We start from the raw sequence: 18573 nt of genomic DNA, 5'->3' as shown, positions 1-18573 counted from the left end.
ACCTTTGAACTGCTCAGTTACCCTATTTATTTAGAAAATACCTGATGTTTTGTGTTTTCAGAGAGAAGTAGGAAACAATTAAGTCTACAAAATCCCACTCTTTTTCTAAAGAATTCATAGCACAGACTAACATGCATGCTTGAGTGTAATGCAATGAAAATCACAGCAATAACAGGAAAACAGAAGGCTACAGCAAGTGAGGAGCGGCTTAAATGCAACAGCTGTAGGCACCAAAATAAAGGAGGAAAAAAAAAAAGCTTCCTACCATCGGAACATCTCAGGTACACAGAGATCCCCAGCAAGATACCTTTGCCTTCACTTCCAGCTCGTAAATGAGGTCTGGGAAGGGGTGGATCCTGGCTCCACACCTTCTGGTCACTGAGGTACATTGAATGTACCTGAGCAATCCCGAGTTGACTGTGCCTTCCTACCACATGTTCAGTCATTGTTTCAAGCCCTGACTTAACATTTCTGCTACATATGGTATTCCTACAGCTGATATGTTGTAGACAAGAACTGTTATGTATGCACATATTATATGAACCATTTGTTCATTTTAATGCATAGAAAAATCCCACAAAACTGCATGGGTTTTGAGTGGGAAGGACAGAGTAGAGTTAGCCTTTTCCCAACAAATCCTCCACTGACAGAGATGGAAGAATAATGAAGGAACAGTCTTCTGTGGCACCAGGGCTCAGATACTTGCTTGCAGAAATGAAGTGTGCCCAGCACCACTGTCCTGTTCATGTCATGCCTCCAAGACATAAAATTATCATCTAAGACAGCATAATAGCACAGATGAAGAGTCATATGAAATAAAGCTCTTGCTGTGGCAGCAGACGTGGGTAGTATTTCTGACTTGGAAAAAAGTTTTATGAAGTCAAGGATAAGAAATGAGATCTGGTAACAGAGATATTCTCTCATGGCTTTATCAAGATTTATAGAGAGCCTTAGCTTAAATGGGTACTCTGGCTTTCATCCTGAGCAAAGAGATTAGTTAGATCCTCTTTATATCCTAATGGTAAGGTAATAAATTACTTCAAGAATTAAGAGTCTTTGTTGTAGTGTACAATTCCTTTCATAAGCAATATCTTGCAGTCCTAACTATAATCTGAAGGCAGTGTTTTCTGGTTGTTTACCAGAGAAGAAATTTGGCTTGTAGGACTGTCGGTACAAATCATGATGAATAACTACAAATACACTGAATAACTACAAGTACACTGGAAAAAAAATGGTCTTTCTAGGTAATATAAGAAGTATGAAAAAAAAAATGTATCACTGAATACATATAGAATGATTTTTATTATTACCCATTTGTGCATATAAATATTTAACTGGGTGTAGTGGAAATGCTAAGTCATGGCTTGAACTACTTATTGAGAACCTGATAGGAAAACAAGGCCAGTCAGGAGAGCTCAGGTGCATGAAGGGAAGGGATGGAGCCAGGATCCATCCCTTCCCAGACTTCATTTAAGGTTTGGCAGTGGAGTTAAGGATATCTCATCTAAAGATCTCTGCTTACTTAAGGGCCTTACAGGTCTTTTGAAGGTAAGCAGTTTCTTTCTCTTATTTCTGAGCAGATCCTCACTCACTGTAGCCTGCGACTTCACTGCTCTGTTATTTTGTGCTATGCTGAGGTTCTTTGGTAGAGCTATCTACCTATATGAACTCCAGCAGGTTGGGGCAAACATGATCTTTCCTCTATAAAATCATCTTAGTCAATTTGCAATCAAAACCTCAGAAAACTGAGTTAATAAATGCAATATTTCAAGATCCAATCAGGATCTCTTACCTAGAAAAGAAAAAAAATTGTGTAGACAAATCAACATCTCAATTCTGATGTTTTAGGTAAATCAAAGATAAAAATAACTGTCTTTACTAAATAGTAGAGAGTGCTGTTCATGATGATACTGATAAGATTGCACATATGAGCTGCATGTAAAATAGAACATTCTAGATGTTGTAGTTAGTGTGATCAGACAAATCTATAAGAAGCTTAGGATCTTTGTATGTGGTTCAAACTACCCTTCCTTAAGGAAAACTTTTAGCAAAGGGGTGCATGATGGGGGGCTTGGAATGGAGAACTAGCAAAGGCACTTCAAATAAATTGAAGTGATTGGCACTTCACAGTTTAACCTGCCTGCTTTAATCAACACCCTAAAAAAGCATCAGTTGTTCTTAGCTACAACACATACATCTTCAAGACAAGCATGACCTCCATTAGGATAAGTAACTTGGGAACAATCCTGTCAACTTACTGCATGAGCTTTCTTCAGGCCACCCATCCAAAATCACTCCTTCATGAGCACAATTCCTTGCGTAATCAAGAAACACTAAGCAATGACCATTCATGCTGTAGGTAGAGGAACAGATGTCTCTTTCACAGAGATAGATGTATGGCTCTGGATCCACTAGATGATGGCACTGTGCAAAGGTCAAAGATGTTCTTAGCAGCTCACAGGTTTCCATGACATCCTGCATAGCAAGTGAGGAACAAGGAGGCAGAGGGGACAAAATAATTTAATTACTGTAATCATAAGAAGAAAAAAAATTTTTTCCAAACAATTTGTCACCACAATTCTTAAATAATAATGTCAAGGTTACTATTTAACAAGAAGATGTTGTTAAACAACATCACAGTCAATAGCTAATTATCACCACATCCATGTATACATAGAGGTACATTAACACTGCAATTAATACAAAACAGTTGAAGTTATGTCAGTTGATCAGTCATAAAATGCAGGAAAGCAAGGAACTGCTTACTTTCCAGTGAAGAACCACATGGTGTCTAGAGTACCAGGAAAAGATGCACAACAAGGGGGAGAAACTTTCCAGTAAGGAAAGAAGAAAAATGAACAGATCCTCTTCCAGAAAATGGAGAACTGAGGAAGTTTTAGATTGAAAGATCAACTCTGACTGGGATCTGAGGAATTAAGTTTGTTTTCTATTCATGGTTTCATGTTTCTGTCACTCCTGCTGGCTTGTCTAATATACGGTATATATGATAGGTCAATATAACTCACATAAATGGTATGAGAATAACCCAAGAAGGAAAGCAGTATTTTCTGCTTTTCTAGGAAGTTAAACCATATGCTGACAGTTAGTGCAAGGACAAGTCCGCATAGTGAGATGGGGAGAAGTGTGCTCTGAAAGTGTCCTTTACGATAGCAGCAAGCTAAGTTGTGAATTAGCTGTACACAGAACACAGCCTAAAAAGAATTGACTTCATTCTGAGGGAGGTTCTCAAGTAAATCTTCTCTTATGTTTACATTGTGTCATAGTTCATTAAGTCTTATATCTTTACTGCAGCTTTCTGGAAGGATGAAAATGTGCTCAAATAAGCAGGAGAATTATTTCTGAAATAACCTTGACACAGATATTTGAAGTTTAACTTTCTACTTATTCATCATTGTTTTATATAAGCAGTTGTAGCCATGCTGTAAATTTCAGGTCTATTACAAAAAGGGGGGTAGGTTAGGTTTTTAAGTTCATTGATTTGCAGTAATGACCCTCTATTCCTGAATGCCTAAACAAGTACTTGAGGTGAGAGCATGTAAAAGTTGCTGTGTTATGACTGTGTTTGTGACCCATCATTAATGATTTTTAAAACCTTTTTTTCCCTACATAATTATTCACTCTTGTTCAATAACATATCCATTGATTAATCTCTAACTGATTATCAAGAATACAAGTTATATGCTAGAAAACAACATACAGTCACAATTTTCTCTATTTAAGGTTTGTTTAAGGTTTTCTTGCTATTCAATTTGCTTAAGATATTCAACTCCATAAAAGGAATTATAGCTGAAATTTTCCTGTCTTCTAGACATCTCAGTTACATATTGCTATGGATTAATGGATATATCTTACTCTGCAAATTATGTATATTTCAAACATTTCCTTAAAACTTAATGATGAAGCTGAATTAGCAGAGCTTCTTGTTCTTTAGTTAGGGGACAGTACACATGAAGAGAACAGAGCAGTTTCACCCACTGCTGTAGCATTCCTGGTTACAGGACTTGCTTTGCACAAAAAAAAAAAAAAAAAATCCATTCTGAAATAGTGCTTAAAATACAGAGATCAGTGAGAGTAAAACTACTGTATAATATGTATATAGGCAAATCTATTTACATTGCTTCCTTTACTTCTCCATCAGTTCTTAAGGGTTTATTTAAATGGCTTGGCATTGTCCATACACTGGCAAGTCCTACTAGTCACAATCTCACTGACTTTCTTTGTTCTCTACTCCCACCACATAGAATTGTTGTTGGTATTTCACACATTCTTATAATTTCTGCAGCAAGAGTCTGAAACATAGCTTGTTTTTCATTGTCACCACTGCTGAAATTCACCAGTCACCCACTCACTGTGCTAACATCTATTGTTTGGTAGAACAGGAGGACAAAAGCTGTAAAGGAGATGAAATATTCCTGACCAACAGCTGAAACTACCGGCAGCTCCAGCAGACTTCCACATGGCAAAGTACAATCAGGATTTCTACAAGTAGCCCAGCTGGGAGCTCTTGGTGCATAAGCCTTTTCTGGCCACAATAGGCACCCACTCATGGCAATGGGCAGCACTGAGATCTCTGCACTGCCATCCCTGGCTTCCAGCTGGAGAGCCACCTTCTCCCTAACTCACCAGTTCCTTGATCAAGTTTCATCTAGTCAGTCACCAATTCTGCAACTTGAGAGGCTTACAAAATAAAATTGAATGAGGCACAACACAAAGTTCACCATCTCCAAATTCTTCTAAACTTAGTTATAAAAAAAAGTGCAACACTTTAGGCTCCAGATAAGGAATCTAAAGCCATTTCCCTAATTACTCTGGCTGAGTATCTGTGGTGCAAGGACAGAGAGAATTACAACTTTGCAGCATGTGAGGCAAGGAAAGAGAAAAAGGCTGAAGCAGAGGCTTCAGGGAGGGAGGCAAGGAGGCAGACAAGTTGTACATTCTGAGAGCAGAGCAAGCAAATAAAGCAAGCTATTCAAAATCTCGGTATTCTTTAGCAAGTACTAATTTGGCTGGACTTCTGCCAAAAACTGCTATTAGCACTATGTTCATTCTTGCGTAGTGAATAAATCTAGCCAACAATAAATACTGTGAGCTCATGAATTCACAATAGAGAAAAGATAATTTCATCCAGCTAATATTCTTGTGGGCAAGCAAACTTTGTCCAAGAAAGGAACAATATTTAATATAATCTGTTAAAAAAAAAAAAAAAAAAAAAAAACATTAATTGCAGTCCACTCCTCAGATTGGATTTCATCTTGCATCTTCACTTTAATTAAGGGAAAAGACGCACCTTCAGCAAGATTGTTAATGATACAAAACTGGGAGAAGTGGGTAACATTTTGCTTCCATTCAGTGTGATCTGGACAAGCTAGAGAACTGGGCAGATAGGAACCATATGAGGTTCAATGAAGACAAGTATAGGGTCCTACACCTTAGAAGGAGCCACATGCATCAGTATGAGTTAGGAGTTGACCTACTGGAAAGGAGCTGGATATTCTGAAGGATGGCAGACTGACCATGAGCCAGCAGTATGCCTCTGCAGTCAAGAAGATCAGTGGTAACCTGAGGTACATCCTCCCACTCTACTCTGTCCTGGTAAGGCCAAATCTGGAGTACTGTGGCCAGTTCTAGGCTCCCCAGTTCATAAAAGACAGGGAACTACTGGAGGGAGTCCAGTGGAAGGCCATAAGGATTATTAGGGTTGTGGAGCATTTCCATTACGAGGAAAGTGAGAGACCTGAGACTGTTCAGCCTGGAAAAGACTGATCTGGCAACCATCAATGCACATCTGCCTGGCCTGTTTATGGTTTATAGAATAAAAGATAAAAGAATCACAGAATTAGCTGTTCAGTGTTTCTTTAACGAGTTAGAGCTAGTATAGTACATTAACTGAAGTCTTCCTCCTGGCAGGGGAAACAGCAGGGTGTCATGAAGTGTGCACATCTACAGAGAAGATCATCTCTGTCAGAAAGCCTTACTTACGCATCTTCCTGCTCTGGTGATGCGCAGGGGTATCAACTGCAATGCACACGCAAATGCTGTTTGCAGTGGTGGTGGCAACAGATGTCACTCAACACTTTCCTGCTCACAGAATAATAGAATGAGTTGCTCACCTAATTCTAAAGACATCCATTAAACACTTTTTCCAAAGTAACGTTGGTGTAACTTTGGAAACAACTCATGCTTCAGGCTCAAATGAGTTGTTTGTTTATCTGTTTGGAGTTTGGGATTGTTTTTCCAGAGTGGAGGGGTGGCAGTATGTACTAGATTTGTAAAAATAATTCAGCCAAGTAGGATGCAAACTGCATTCGGTAATAAGGAAGCACATCTGCATCCTGTGCCAAGCCTTAAGAGTGTTGGGAGCACCCACACCACAGCATGGCATACTGCATCGCTGCCACCTCCAACATATGCCTGACCACTGCATCTTATGCTTCCTGCCAGACTAAGCATTGATTCCCACACTTTGTGGGAATCACAATTTGCCACTTACTTGCCATGCGGCAACACAAACAGTGTTTTGCATAGCTATTGCAGATCACTCTGTACCTCTGAAATCCTAAACAGGTATCTCCTGCACCTGGCATCCTAACCACTTTGCTGATGGAGTAATATGTCAGCTGTAGGACTCAAGAAAGTATCTATATTCCCCTGCCAAAGAGCAGACAAACTGCCTTCAGGTGGGTAATGTTGAAAACTCAAATGGTATCTTATGGCACAAACCTTCTCTGCAATATCAGATGAAACGTTGCACATGCTGCTTGGAGTCTGCACTCTCTTGCACAACTTATTTTCACTGCGCAATGCCCATGAGTTTGCAAAATCATAGATGTTTCCCACAAGGCTCCCTGTGAACCAACAAGAGGAGAAACACATAGTTTTTCAAGGTGCGGAGTAACAAAGGGTCATTATTGGCTATTATAAATGCCATTGGCAGGTGTAAGCTGTTTTAAAAATCTGTAGCACTAAAATAATTACAATTCCAAATAGCCTGACTGTATGAAAAGCAACTTCCTCTGGACATGCACAGTGACAGATTTCTAAAATCCATCCCTGTACAGCAGGGCAGACCAAAGCCTGCAGAAGGCAGCTCCTAGCATTCCCCACCTTTGTATGAACATGCTGGAAGTTATTTGCTGGTCGAACATACTCTGGAGAAACCTAGGCACATCTAGACATTTTCATACTATTTTGAAGTAGTCACAAAACAGTAGAGATTAGAAAGGCAAACAAAACAAAGCTGCTCTCATGAACCAGTGGAAGTATTAGCATTCCTGATCACAGTTAACCTTCATTTTCTTGATTTCTTGATTTCTGAAAGAAAATCTCATTTGAAAGAAACGTAACATACACCATAACTAATTTTGCTTTGGATCTTGTCCTGAATCATGCTTCTCTGCAGGATTATAAGCAGCTCTTGGCACAGACATGGCTAGATTTGCACCTGTTTTGTTTAGGAGCCAATCTAAAGGACTTAATGCAGGCATGTCTAAACTGCAGTCTGCACACCACATGCTGCCCAGATCAGCTCACCACTGCAGCCAGCACTCCTTCCTGTCCCATCATCATTACAGCAGCTTCACCTCACCAAGTAGCCAGGCCTGGTGCCAGGATGCAGGGAGAGTTCAGCACAGTGCTGGCAAATAATATAGCACTAAGCTGAATTTGCAAGTAAATTCTGCCTGTATTCAAAAAACCACAATTTGAGAAGACATTATATACAGAAACATGCTGTCAAGTTTATTGCATATCAAGAATACTTCATAAAGACAAAACAGGAGAATTGAAAGTCTGTCATCTCAAAAAATATTTTAAAAAAATTAAAACTTGAACAGACTCTGTTATAAAAGCTAGTTAATGCAATAATAAATACGACTGCAAAAAGTTTTTCCTGATGGCAAGTTTGTTAAGCAATGTATAGAGAGCATAAAACATGCCCTGATAAAAAACAGCTTTTCCTAAAATCAGCTTGTCTCACCTGATCTCATCAGACTATAGCCAGGTAAACTGAAGAAACTGGAAAATCTATTGAAAAAAAAAATTGGAGGGTAAAGGTGCTAATTTCAAATTTTGTGCTTTAGCTGTAGATGAAAATACACATGCTACAGATATGGCTAACTTGCCATTTTTATTAGAGGTATTGATGACAAATATGTCACTGTAAAAAAGGCTTATTGTTGCAATTGAAAAGACACAGCTAAATTTCTTGATTTGCATGAAGCAGTAAAAAGTACATTAAAGCAATTTTCTCAGAGTCACCATTTACTTTTCAGAAGTAAAGAGTCTAAACCAGGGAAAAATGCTAAAAATCTCCACAAAGTAAAATCAAATCCTTCATTGAATTAAAAGAAAACTTTGTGTCAGAATGTGAAGATTAAAAATGGCTCACAGATCTGCATTTTTGATGGATTTGACTGCTCATTTAAATGAGTTAAATATCTACCTTCAAAGTGAAAATTCTTATCTGTGCCATATTGCAGACAATAGCAGCATTTGAAATGGCAAGCTGAAGTTACATCAAATAATTTCATGCATTTTTATACACTAGCTAAACACAGTCCTGCAAGCATTAAAAAAAAAAAAAAAAAAAAAAGCACATTCTTTCCATTTTGATAAAGAAAGCTGAGAATAGATTTTTTTTCCAAAAATCTTGAAACCTTTCTTGTATATTTGTGACTCCAAATATAAAGAGCTTGAGAACTCATGAGGAATGGCAACCACTGTATTCGAACTAGACTTATGCATTAGTTCCACAAAAACAAAGTCAAATACCCCATTAGTTTTCTGTCTTTATTGCTCTATGCTTTTATTGAAATATAATAAACAATAAGTTTTGTTACTTATATACATTAATTATGTATTTTATATGCAGCTCATGTCAACTCCTGTTCACTCAGTACTGCCCAGGCAAGCCAAAGGGTTTGACAACCATAAGTTAATCTGTATGGCTTTTGCTTCTTGGGAAATACAAGGCACATTGCTGCTTCTTATTCTTCAACCAAGGACAGGGTTAAACAAGAAAAAGAATGCTTCCTCAAATTGCCTCCCAGGACTGTGGGACTACTTCTGTTTTGATGGGTACTTGCTACAGAATAGATAGTTTTCTAAATCTTTCCCTATTTTGTGACTTCAAATGTTTTTCATGTGAGAATATTAGTTCTTACTGCTAACACATTCAAGACATCATGCTGAGGATATCTTGAAACATAATCCCCATTGTACCTAAAAAAAAAAAAAAAAAGGGTGAAATAATATCCTTATAATTTGTTGTAAAAAATATATATATTTACATTCTTAATCTAAATTTGAGTGATGTACTGTAAGTTCAGTACAAAAACAGTTTACTAAACACTATGACCATTGCTAATTCCTGAAGGGTTGTCATTAGAAGTATACAGAAAATGCTAAGGGTGGGTATAATAAAGATAGCAGACTTGACTTTTTCTTTTAACCTAGATACTATGGACTCAAACAATAGTTAGGTTAGGCACTTAAAAAAAAAGAACAGCAAAAAGGAAACTTAAAATTACCGCAGATGGCAAAGATTAGTCTAATGATTGTCATGGTTTTATGATTTGTTGTCAGTATTCCACATCATAACATCTTGTAGTGCAAGGGATTTAAAGAGTCAATGCTAAAGCTCCTTGGATTGTTGATATTTCCAGGCACCTACTTCCCAGAAGAGAAGAACTACAAATCCAGAAGATTTCACTGTTTCATTTCCCATTTAGAGGGAAAACTGCTCAGAAATCATGACTGTCCCTTTTTTCCTTCTTTTACTGCTCTTCTCTGCTATGAGTGCTCCCTAGCCATCACAACTTCAGCATTAGAGTAAGACCTTCGGTTTTGGACACTCATTTATTAGCTTCAACACTAATTAAATTGTATTACATTATTATCTCCCATTATGCTATCATATTTACTAAATTTGTTTTCCTCCCTTAACTTGTTATCACTGTTTTGTTTTTCTCCTTGCTTTTTCCTTATGCCCCTTCCCCATTTCCTGGGGAGGAGGATCATGGCTCTTCCCTGCCTCATTAGTCATGGAACTGGGCCAAACTGGCCCAAAACCATTTGACAGGATGAAAACTACTGTGATGAGCAGAAAGATATCAAATTAAATCATAACTTTTTTCAGCAAGTAAATAATGTCCAAAAACACAGAAACTTCCCTCTCATCTTACCCACCATCTCAACATAATTCAAATAAAATCAATGAAATTCTGTCATTATCCACTTTTCGAAGAGCAAGTTACGTCAAACCAAACTATTTTTCTGAGCAAAAGTGACCAATATTATTAAAATAGAGGTATTTCTTTTTTTAATAATATGGGAAAATAGTGAGCTTTTTTATGTTGATATAAGCATTTTCATTTTGTTGCAACTGTGATAAAAAGCAGGATATTTCCAGAACAGCTGAGATTATGGTTTAGGTTCAGTCCATAGTGATTGAGACTTTAAAATAAAATTGGGATGTGATCATCTGGTGCCAAAACTAATTCCTGGAAACAGACCATTAAATTACATGAGTTAATCACAGGATTTCCCTTCTGTACAGAAAATGACACAAAACTCCTGCACTGGCTTTTAAAAAAAAGTGAGCTACAATCTATGAGAGGTAGAGAAACACTTCAGCAGAAGCTCTCCTTTCACCACACTCGCACAGACAGTGGCTCTTACTTAGAGGACTATTAGCCCCAAGACAGTTTGCCCTATCAGTTTAAATCAAAGCCATTTGATGATTAAAATATCTTGAGTTATTTGCTCAGCTGAAAAATCTGTTGAACTTCCAATACTTTCAAGTATGGAGCTCACAGATCTTACTGTATTTAATGAAACATTTAATAGATAAGAACTTAAGACCTAAACTAACAGTGAAAACAAACCTAGATTTTAACAGGAAGCTACGGGTACACAGGACAGCCAGACTCTGTCTGCAGCCAACATTAAGTCAACCCCTCTGCGCAGATCACTAAGACATTGTGCCAAGCTCATATCCTGGGGTTGCATTGACCTTCACAAGATCTAATCAGGCTAAAAGGTGAACAAAGACTGCAGCTGAAGAAAAGCATAAGTGGTTTTATAACATTATCTGCTTAGATCTCCTTCTAAAGAGCATCACCTTTACTAGCTGTTTGCGCTCCCCCTCACCTGAAAGTTAACTGTGGCACTTCAAGGAATGGTCTGAGCAAATGGAAAGCTGATTTTACTTGGAGCACGTCAGGAAGAGTGCATGAGCCACCCTGCTAGAAGAGCTGTCAAGGAGATAATTTCTAATATAATTAATTCTAGATCAAATTACATGAAAGAATGTATCAGAGTAGAAAGTAGTCAGAATTAGGATAATACAGTAATTTTTCAGGTTAAGAGTACAGATCTGCACACCCATACGTTTTACAGAAATAAAGGTCTTCATCATACAAGAGCCATTTATGGTCTCATCACCTTCTCCACTGTTTTTTCAGCTCTTCCAAGAAGTAACCCTGCCATGTACTTCACATCAGAAATCTAGGTATGGGAAAGTGCTTCTTTTCTAAGACAGTTTTCTAATATAGTTTTCTAAGAATGTTAAACAAATACAGCACAAAAGGTGTAAACACAAGCAGAAGGGCATATCCTATATTTGAACAGTGCTAGGCAGTACAGTCTCCTTTGCTGCTCTTATCGCTTATAGTAGTCTCACTTCCTGTTATTTTCTCAAGATGCAAGCTTCAGATCTCAGTACAAAGTCACTAAGCCCAGCTAAGATATTCTGTAAGATCTTATTACTGGCATTGCTGAAAGGCTAAATCAATTTACAATATGTGAAGACAGTTTCATCTGTACACTGGAGCCATGCTTATGAATCCTAGGCATCAGTAATACACATCTTCAGGACAGCACCAGATACTTCTCCATGTTGTTTTGTCTCTCTCATTTTCTATATCATTTTAAGACATACTATGTTAAATTGATAATGCAAAGTAATTAAACTTAGTTTACTCTAAATATATTCAAATGCATGCTAATAATTATTAAACATTCTGAAATACGTTAAAATCAAGATGGTCCTTGAAAGTTATGTTCATTACTTCTCCAAAACACTTAATCTTCACTCATACTGACAGACTTCATATAATGGTGCAGAGCGCAGCAAAAACGATCTTGTCTCTCCCTCTTTTTAGGAGCTACTCAGATACAAAGTGTACTTCTAACACAGCAACCTGTCTCAGAATAAAAAAGTAGTAAGTGCTTCATAGCAGCATACTGTGCCTAATCCATGTATAAGTCTTCCAGGAGCAACACTCTGGATTTAAGTATTCTGTATCTGAAAGACTACTCATTTCCCACTTGTCTAACTGATTTTTAAATAAGTTGAATTCATGGGTATTTCTTGTATAATTTTTGCTGGATTTTCTCATCTGTTCCCCAGCACTGCTATGTTACACATAATTTAGCCCAGAGCTTCATCTCTATTTTATCATTTGATGTTTCCAAGCATTAAATTCAGAGCACTGGTTTTGTTCAGGAATGAAATTCTATGGTTCTGTGAGATTACATCATTTCCCTTTACAAGGAAGGGAAGATGAAACAACTTGGACAGCTTTTTATTTCATCGAAATGAGTATCTGATAAGTTTGTAGAAACATTTTTCTGGATCAGCAGAATTGTTGAGTCACCCATTAGGAAAAGTGCAGAATACATCACAGTACAAGCACAGTCTCAGTCTTACCTTCCTGAGTTCTGAAGTCATCTTCAGCAAATTTATTGAAGTTTCCACACAGCCCACAGGTCTTATTATAGTATTTTTCTTGAAGGAATATCTGAATATTCCCATCGATATCAATCTTCACCACAAAGCCATAATCACTGCTGGATATTTTATGATAACCTGCCTCCTTCTCTATAAATATGCCATTGGAAGCAAAAGGTACGGAAACCCTGTGGTGAACAACAAGAATTTCTCAGAATATGACATTAAGCATATTGTTTTTTCCTGCTGGAATATTTGCTGTTCCAATAATACTAGTACCTTTTGTCTTCCTGTGTTACACTTCCATCCAACAAGAAATGAAGGTTGAAATATTCTCCAAGATACAAAGAGAAACCGATTTTCTCCCCTTCCTTGTAGTTACCTGAAGATATGTGATATTAGCAAACACTGTTAGCTCTGAGACTGAGGAGAGTAACTTGTAAGAATGTTTTGCAGTACTGGAAGCATACTGTCTATCATTTTCAAGAGACTTGCAATTCTAAGATGAAATAGAAATAGATAATGTGAAATACAGAGGTAGTCTCAAGATAAGGGTAGCTACTATCAACTCTGAGCTGCCCAGCCTCTAGCTGTGGACTCATGCTTTTCCCTTTATTTTCTCTAGTTAGTGAATTCTCCATCTCACTGTGCATGCTAGAAGAGCTCCCAAGAAGATGAATCAGTTATCCACTCTGATCCCTGGTCTTTCCCTTCCTAGTTTCCTCCCCAGAACAACATGTTCCCTCCTCAAAACACCTATAGCTCAACAGTAAGAAAAGGGAGTGGAATCTACTGAATTGAGATAAGAACTAGGCATGGATAACTTTGTTCTTGATAAGCCCCCTAACCATCTCAGTTGTTCTTTAAGAACTTGATGCCAATATTGGTCATCCAATTGAGCAGAGCTATTTCACTCCCAGTGAAACTTTTTTTTAATGCAGCAGCTTAGCCTATCTCACAAAGGGAAATATTATTTTCTTTCTCAATGACAGAACTCAGCATAGGGTAATGTCACAGGCTTACAATATTCTGCAAGCGTTACTATTTTATATCTTGCTCAGACTCACCCAAGAGTGTGAAGGAGTGTTTGTGACAGTCACCAGCAAGGAGGTAACTGCAGTCCCCAGCAAAACTGTAGAAAGAACCATCAAAGGTTTTGATGTGATCATTCCCAAAAAGGCTGCAACGGGAAACTGATGACTCCAGAAGCAAAGAACCTGAGGATCCTGAATATCAAAACACAATATAACTTCCAAAGTAAAACAAACACCTCATAGTTTAAGAACTTACCTGGTGTTTTTTTTTGTTTGTTTTAAACCCTGAATATAATCTGTCTTGGACCTTAATCTCTAGCTTCTAGGTAGGCAGTATACCTGACATGACAGCCCATATGATCAGGAATATATTTTTTTCATTACATACATCAGCAAAAGAGCTTTTTATCTGTATTTCTACTAACCTAAACCCTGCATGGCTAATTTTAGTGCTTTAAAAAATGCCATGCACTCATATTTGTGCCTCAGTAGTAATAGTGAAGCCTGCTAGTACGGGAAGCCAGACATCACTGATTGTAGCCTTACTGATCCTACACAGTACTTATTGAAAGTTGAAGAGCCAAAAGATCCTTACTGATGTCGCCAGTATCAGGAGAACATTGGCTGATCAAGGACTGCAGGATTAGATGTGCAAAAGAAGGGAAAGTGTCTTGCAGAAAAAAAAAAAAAAAAAAAAAAAACCAATGAAAATACATTATATGACAGCTGCTCTGAAAGCAACACTTCCTATCTTACTATGTTGACCTGCAACATCAGAAGTAGATTGAACTTTCCCAATAGTAATTCATTAAATTTTGTGACTATGTGACAGACAGCAGCAGATGGGCAGTCTGACAAAATGTGTCTGTGTCTGACACTGAAGTGCGTATGAAGCAAAGTTGTGGAACTGAAATCCTCCACAAGGAAAACGATTGCATCCATTGACATTTATCAACACTTGCTCAACATTTATGAGGGCTAAACAGTAGACGTTAGCATGTGAGGAGGTGTGGGTGATTTGTTACAGCAGCAGTAACAGCAATTTGAAAGAAAAGCCACATTTCAGACAGCCACACAGTTGTCATGCTTAGAGGAAAAAAAAAAAAAGACAAACAACAACATGAAAGCTTATTTATTATTGGCAAAAATGCATGGCTTTGGTGGTGATAACTATGTTGAAAAAGATAGCTGACAAATTAGCCAAAGAGGTATTCCATACCATACAACATCATGCGGAAGTTATGAGAGGTATGGGAAGCCTCTGATCTTCCCTTTTGCTGTTTGGAGTCTAGATGGGCATTGGTCAGCAGGTAGTGAGCAATAGATCGTGCATCACTTGTTATGTACGTAGTCATAATCACAGCAGTTATTGTGCTCCTGTATCTGTTATAGTTCACATGGCTATTGATAGGAGGAACTACTTTCAGAGCAACCTATATAGTTTCAAGACATCAAACATTTTTCCTACCTGTTACTACAGTGACCAGCAGTAGATCTGTCAGCACTGCCAAGGGGTGCATCTGTCAAAAATCAAGAGCCATTAGAACATCGTATAATCAACAAATTCATACAGTGGTGCGTTTAGGCTGGTATCTAAACACTGCGTAGCTAGAAACATTATCACAGTGGAAAAGGATAATCGAAAAAATAAATGAAAACACTTACCTGGGTCCTAGGCTCACTAGGAGAACTCCTAACAAAAAACAATCTCCAGAAGGAGATCATTTCTCAGTGGCAGTCAGTCCTTAAATGGCATCTAGGAGAGGTGGAGCCAGGTTCCACCCTTTCCACTCCAGGTGAATTGCCTTTACCTGTGCTCCCATGGCTGACTCAGTGTTTGCCTCAGGTGATCAATTGGAGGTTCAGGCCATGATTCAACAGTTCCCATACAAATATTCTTAGTCTGGGGTGTAGTCTGTTGCACGACAACCCATCATTTCCTAACTTTTTTTCCTGTAAAGCTATTTTTGATGATCTACACCATTTCAGAAAGCTTTAATCAAGTTTATGTAAACTTTCACAGTAACTTGGTTATCCATCCATGCCAAGAAAGCAATTAGGAGATAAACTCTTATTAGTTTCCATTTTCACTTATCACTGCAAGAAAAAGATAGTTTCCACAAGAAATTCAGCCTAACATACACACATATTCTGTTTTACACAAGTTTGCATGCATGATATTCTCTTGTAGGTACACACATCTTATTAATGTCAATTATGCAGATCCAGCTCACGGTCATGTAAATAAGAGTGCAGCTTGCCTTACTTATAATAGAAAGGAAACCATGTTATAAACACCAGTCATATAACAGTGCAAATGCCAATCTGCTATAATTCTGCAAGATAGCTAAGAACTAGCAACTACATGGGAATAATATTAAACAATAAGCATTATTCTCAGATCACACACTTGCTGGTATGATAGCATAAATCAATCAATCAGGAAACTCACTAAGACACAAACTGGAGTATTAGCAGGCATTCTTTATTATCAGCACTAGATGCATGGGGGCTGAGCTCCTCCTATCACACATGCCTTGCACAAAAGATCTTGAGCTTATATACGTTACCCGTATTACATATGTAGAGGTTTTCCCAGATGTATGTTACATATTCAGCTATTGATTCCAAGCAGAACCTCCTTATTTTCTCAGTACAAAGCCTCAGCAGAACTTCCTTATCTATTAGGTCCAGAGACACAGTTCTCTCTGTTATCTAAACCAATTACAGAGCTATCCAATCAACAAACACTAGCTAGCTTATAATATAATGACAACTTGTGTCAGGTATATTTTTAGTACATGCACTGCATAATTGTGACTGAATCCAATATTGTACTAGGTTTTTAGCCCCTCAATTTTACAAAGGAGGGAAAGAGAATACAAGATATAAAACCTATCTTCAGTCCCTTTTTATGTCCCAGTCAGTTCTAAACTGCCTGCTTGAAGTTTTCACCTGTGGAGCAGGCACTACTAACAAATCCAGATACAATCAATAAGATCTGCCAGTATATTGTCCTCCTTAATTTTTATTTCTAGTTAAACTGGTAATAAACGCACCTTCTTCTACGTGAAACTCCTCTTGTGCACAAAAAAGAAGTTCCTCCAGTTGCCACCTTTAGCTTACATCACCATAGTTCCCTCAACGGAGGGGACTGAAGTGACTTTGGAGTGAAATTTCTTGGTTTTGTACAAGCCAGGAACTCTTTATTTATTTAAAAGGAAAGATAAAAACCAAACGTCACATCCGTCTGATTCTCAAGACAATAGTTTAAAAATTACTGTCGTGTAAATCATGTAGCCTTCAATGCCAGAAAATTACAATGGGGGGAAGTAGTATTGAAAACTTACATGATAGATAAGTCTTCAAAATATGTTTTTCATGTGTAAATGTGACAGATCTCACAGGCTGAGCCAATAGCACACTTGTTTGAAGAACTGTTGTTAAAAAGAATAGGATGTGCTATGACTCAAAGACCAGAGTGCCATATAGCATTTTTTCCAAAGAACAACTGCTTTAAAAGTTAAAAAAAAAAAACGAAGAAAAACCACCCAGCTTATAAAGATGCACTTTTGTTCTCTTATTATAAACACACATGGAACAGATACAAGTGTTGCATTCTTTTAGAGCAACACATTCAGTCTTGAATTTGCATGTTCAGAGAGATATCCTGAAATAATGTAGTAAAAAGTTAATCATGCATATAGTTGTCAACAGAGATAAGCACAAGCTTCATGGGCAAATATACACTGAGCAAGAAGTGCAGAGCAAATGGTACCTTACTTTACTGTCAATGTCCCATGCTGCATATTCTCCAATAGCTAATGGCAATAACAAAGGGTTTAGCAGGCAACATTTCCCTGTAAGTCACATCCTGCCAGAGAATCAGCTCCTTACTTCAAACACAGATAAACAAAGCAGAACAATAAAAACAGACTTCTTGAGAGCCCTGAAACACTTAGGTGTCTTGTCAGTAATTTTGAAAATGATAATCTCTTGTTAGTCACAGTATACAGTTCTTAAAAAAGTGTAGCATAAAAAATAATAATAGAAAAGCCAAGAACAAACAAACAAACAAAAAAATCATCATGATACTTCATACTATAATCATTTCTTCCTCAAAACAATTTTCCTTATTGTTTCTTCAGGCAACTAGGCTGATCCTTGCAAAATAGCAATGAATTATTTAAGTATATTATTTAGTAAAAACTTAAGCCAATTTAGATGATGAGTCCACTAATGCTGAGGAGTTAGAAGCCTTGTTCGTCATACTTTTCTCTTGTAAAAAAACTCTTCACATTAAAAAACCCACCTCATTATGCAATCCTATAAAAACAAAGTGTATTTTCATCTTGAATAATGTTCATGCTGTCATCCAATCTGTCTTAAAAACAGTGGAATGCATAAATATAGGAAAACAAAAGATATAACATTGATTAGATATAGGGATTAGTTTCTTGGCAAAGAGTGGAAACTTTCAGCCTTAGAAAAATAGGCAAAGAAAGTAAATATGAGGATCTGCTATATCACAAAGGACCCAGAGAAGGTAAGCAAGAAATTAGTATTCATTGTTCCTTTCAGTGCAAAGACCATAAGCAATCAACGAATGAAATTCTCAGGTATTTGCCTTTAAATGGGCAAAAGGATCTACTGCTTCCACACAACATGTTATGAAGATCTTAGGACGTGTCACTATAGCAAAAAGGAGCCTGAGAAATGGCTGGATCATCACAAGCTATTGAATGAATCAGACACAGCATTTGGCTTAACCCATTGCATGGTGGAAGC

The 18573-nt window shown here is 37.5% G+C and overlaps 1 protein-coding gene across 4 annotated transcripts in view; it reads right to left on the bottom strand.

Annotated features, from left to right (window-relative positions):
* Positions 1 to 16974, bottom strand: part of VWF (von Willebrand factor) — a 152230-nt gene extending 135256 nt beyond the window's left edge. For 2 of the 4 annotated variants that reach the window (XM_052690521.1, XM_052690524.1), the window contains exons 1-7: positions 15451 to 15525; positions 15254 to 15305; positions 13819 to 13977; positions 13031 to 13133; positions 12731 to 12939; positions 6742 to 6866; positions 2259 to 2475 (exon numbers count right to left, since the gene is read on the bottom strand). In XM_052690521.1, coding sequence (XP_052546481.1) covers positions 2259 to 2475; positions 6742 to 6866; positions 12731 to 12939; positions 13031 to 13133; positions 13819 to 13977; positions 15254 to 15305; positions 15451 to 15510 — 925 coding nt within the window. In that variant the 5' untranslated portion in view covers positions 15511 to 15525. Of the gene's footprint in view, positions 1 to 2258; positions 2476 to 6741; positions 6867 to 12730; positions 12940 to 13030; positions 13134 to 13818; positions 13978 to 15253; positions 15308 to 15450; positions 15526 to 16844 lie in introns of those variants that run through there. The other 2 variants (XM_052690523.1, XM_052690522.1) reach the window with 2 other exon arrangements.
* Positions 16975 to 18573: the final 1599 nt, after the last annotated feature.

Source organism: Tympanuchus pallidicinctus, unplaced genomic scaffold (assembly GCF_026119805.1).
Source record: "Tympanuchus pallidicinctus isolate F22 unplaced genomic scaffold, pur_lepc_1.0 scaffold27, whole genome shotgun sequence".
Lineage (NCBI taxonomy): Eukaryota > Metazoa > Chordata > Aves > Galliformes > Phasianidae > Tympanuchus > Tympanuchus pallidicinctus.
The sequence above is the reverse complement of the archived record's forward strand: the minus strand, read 5'-3'. Positions and strand labels throughout refer to the sequence as shown.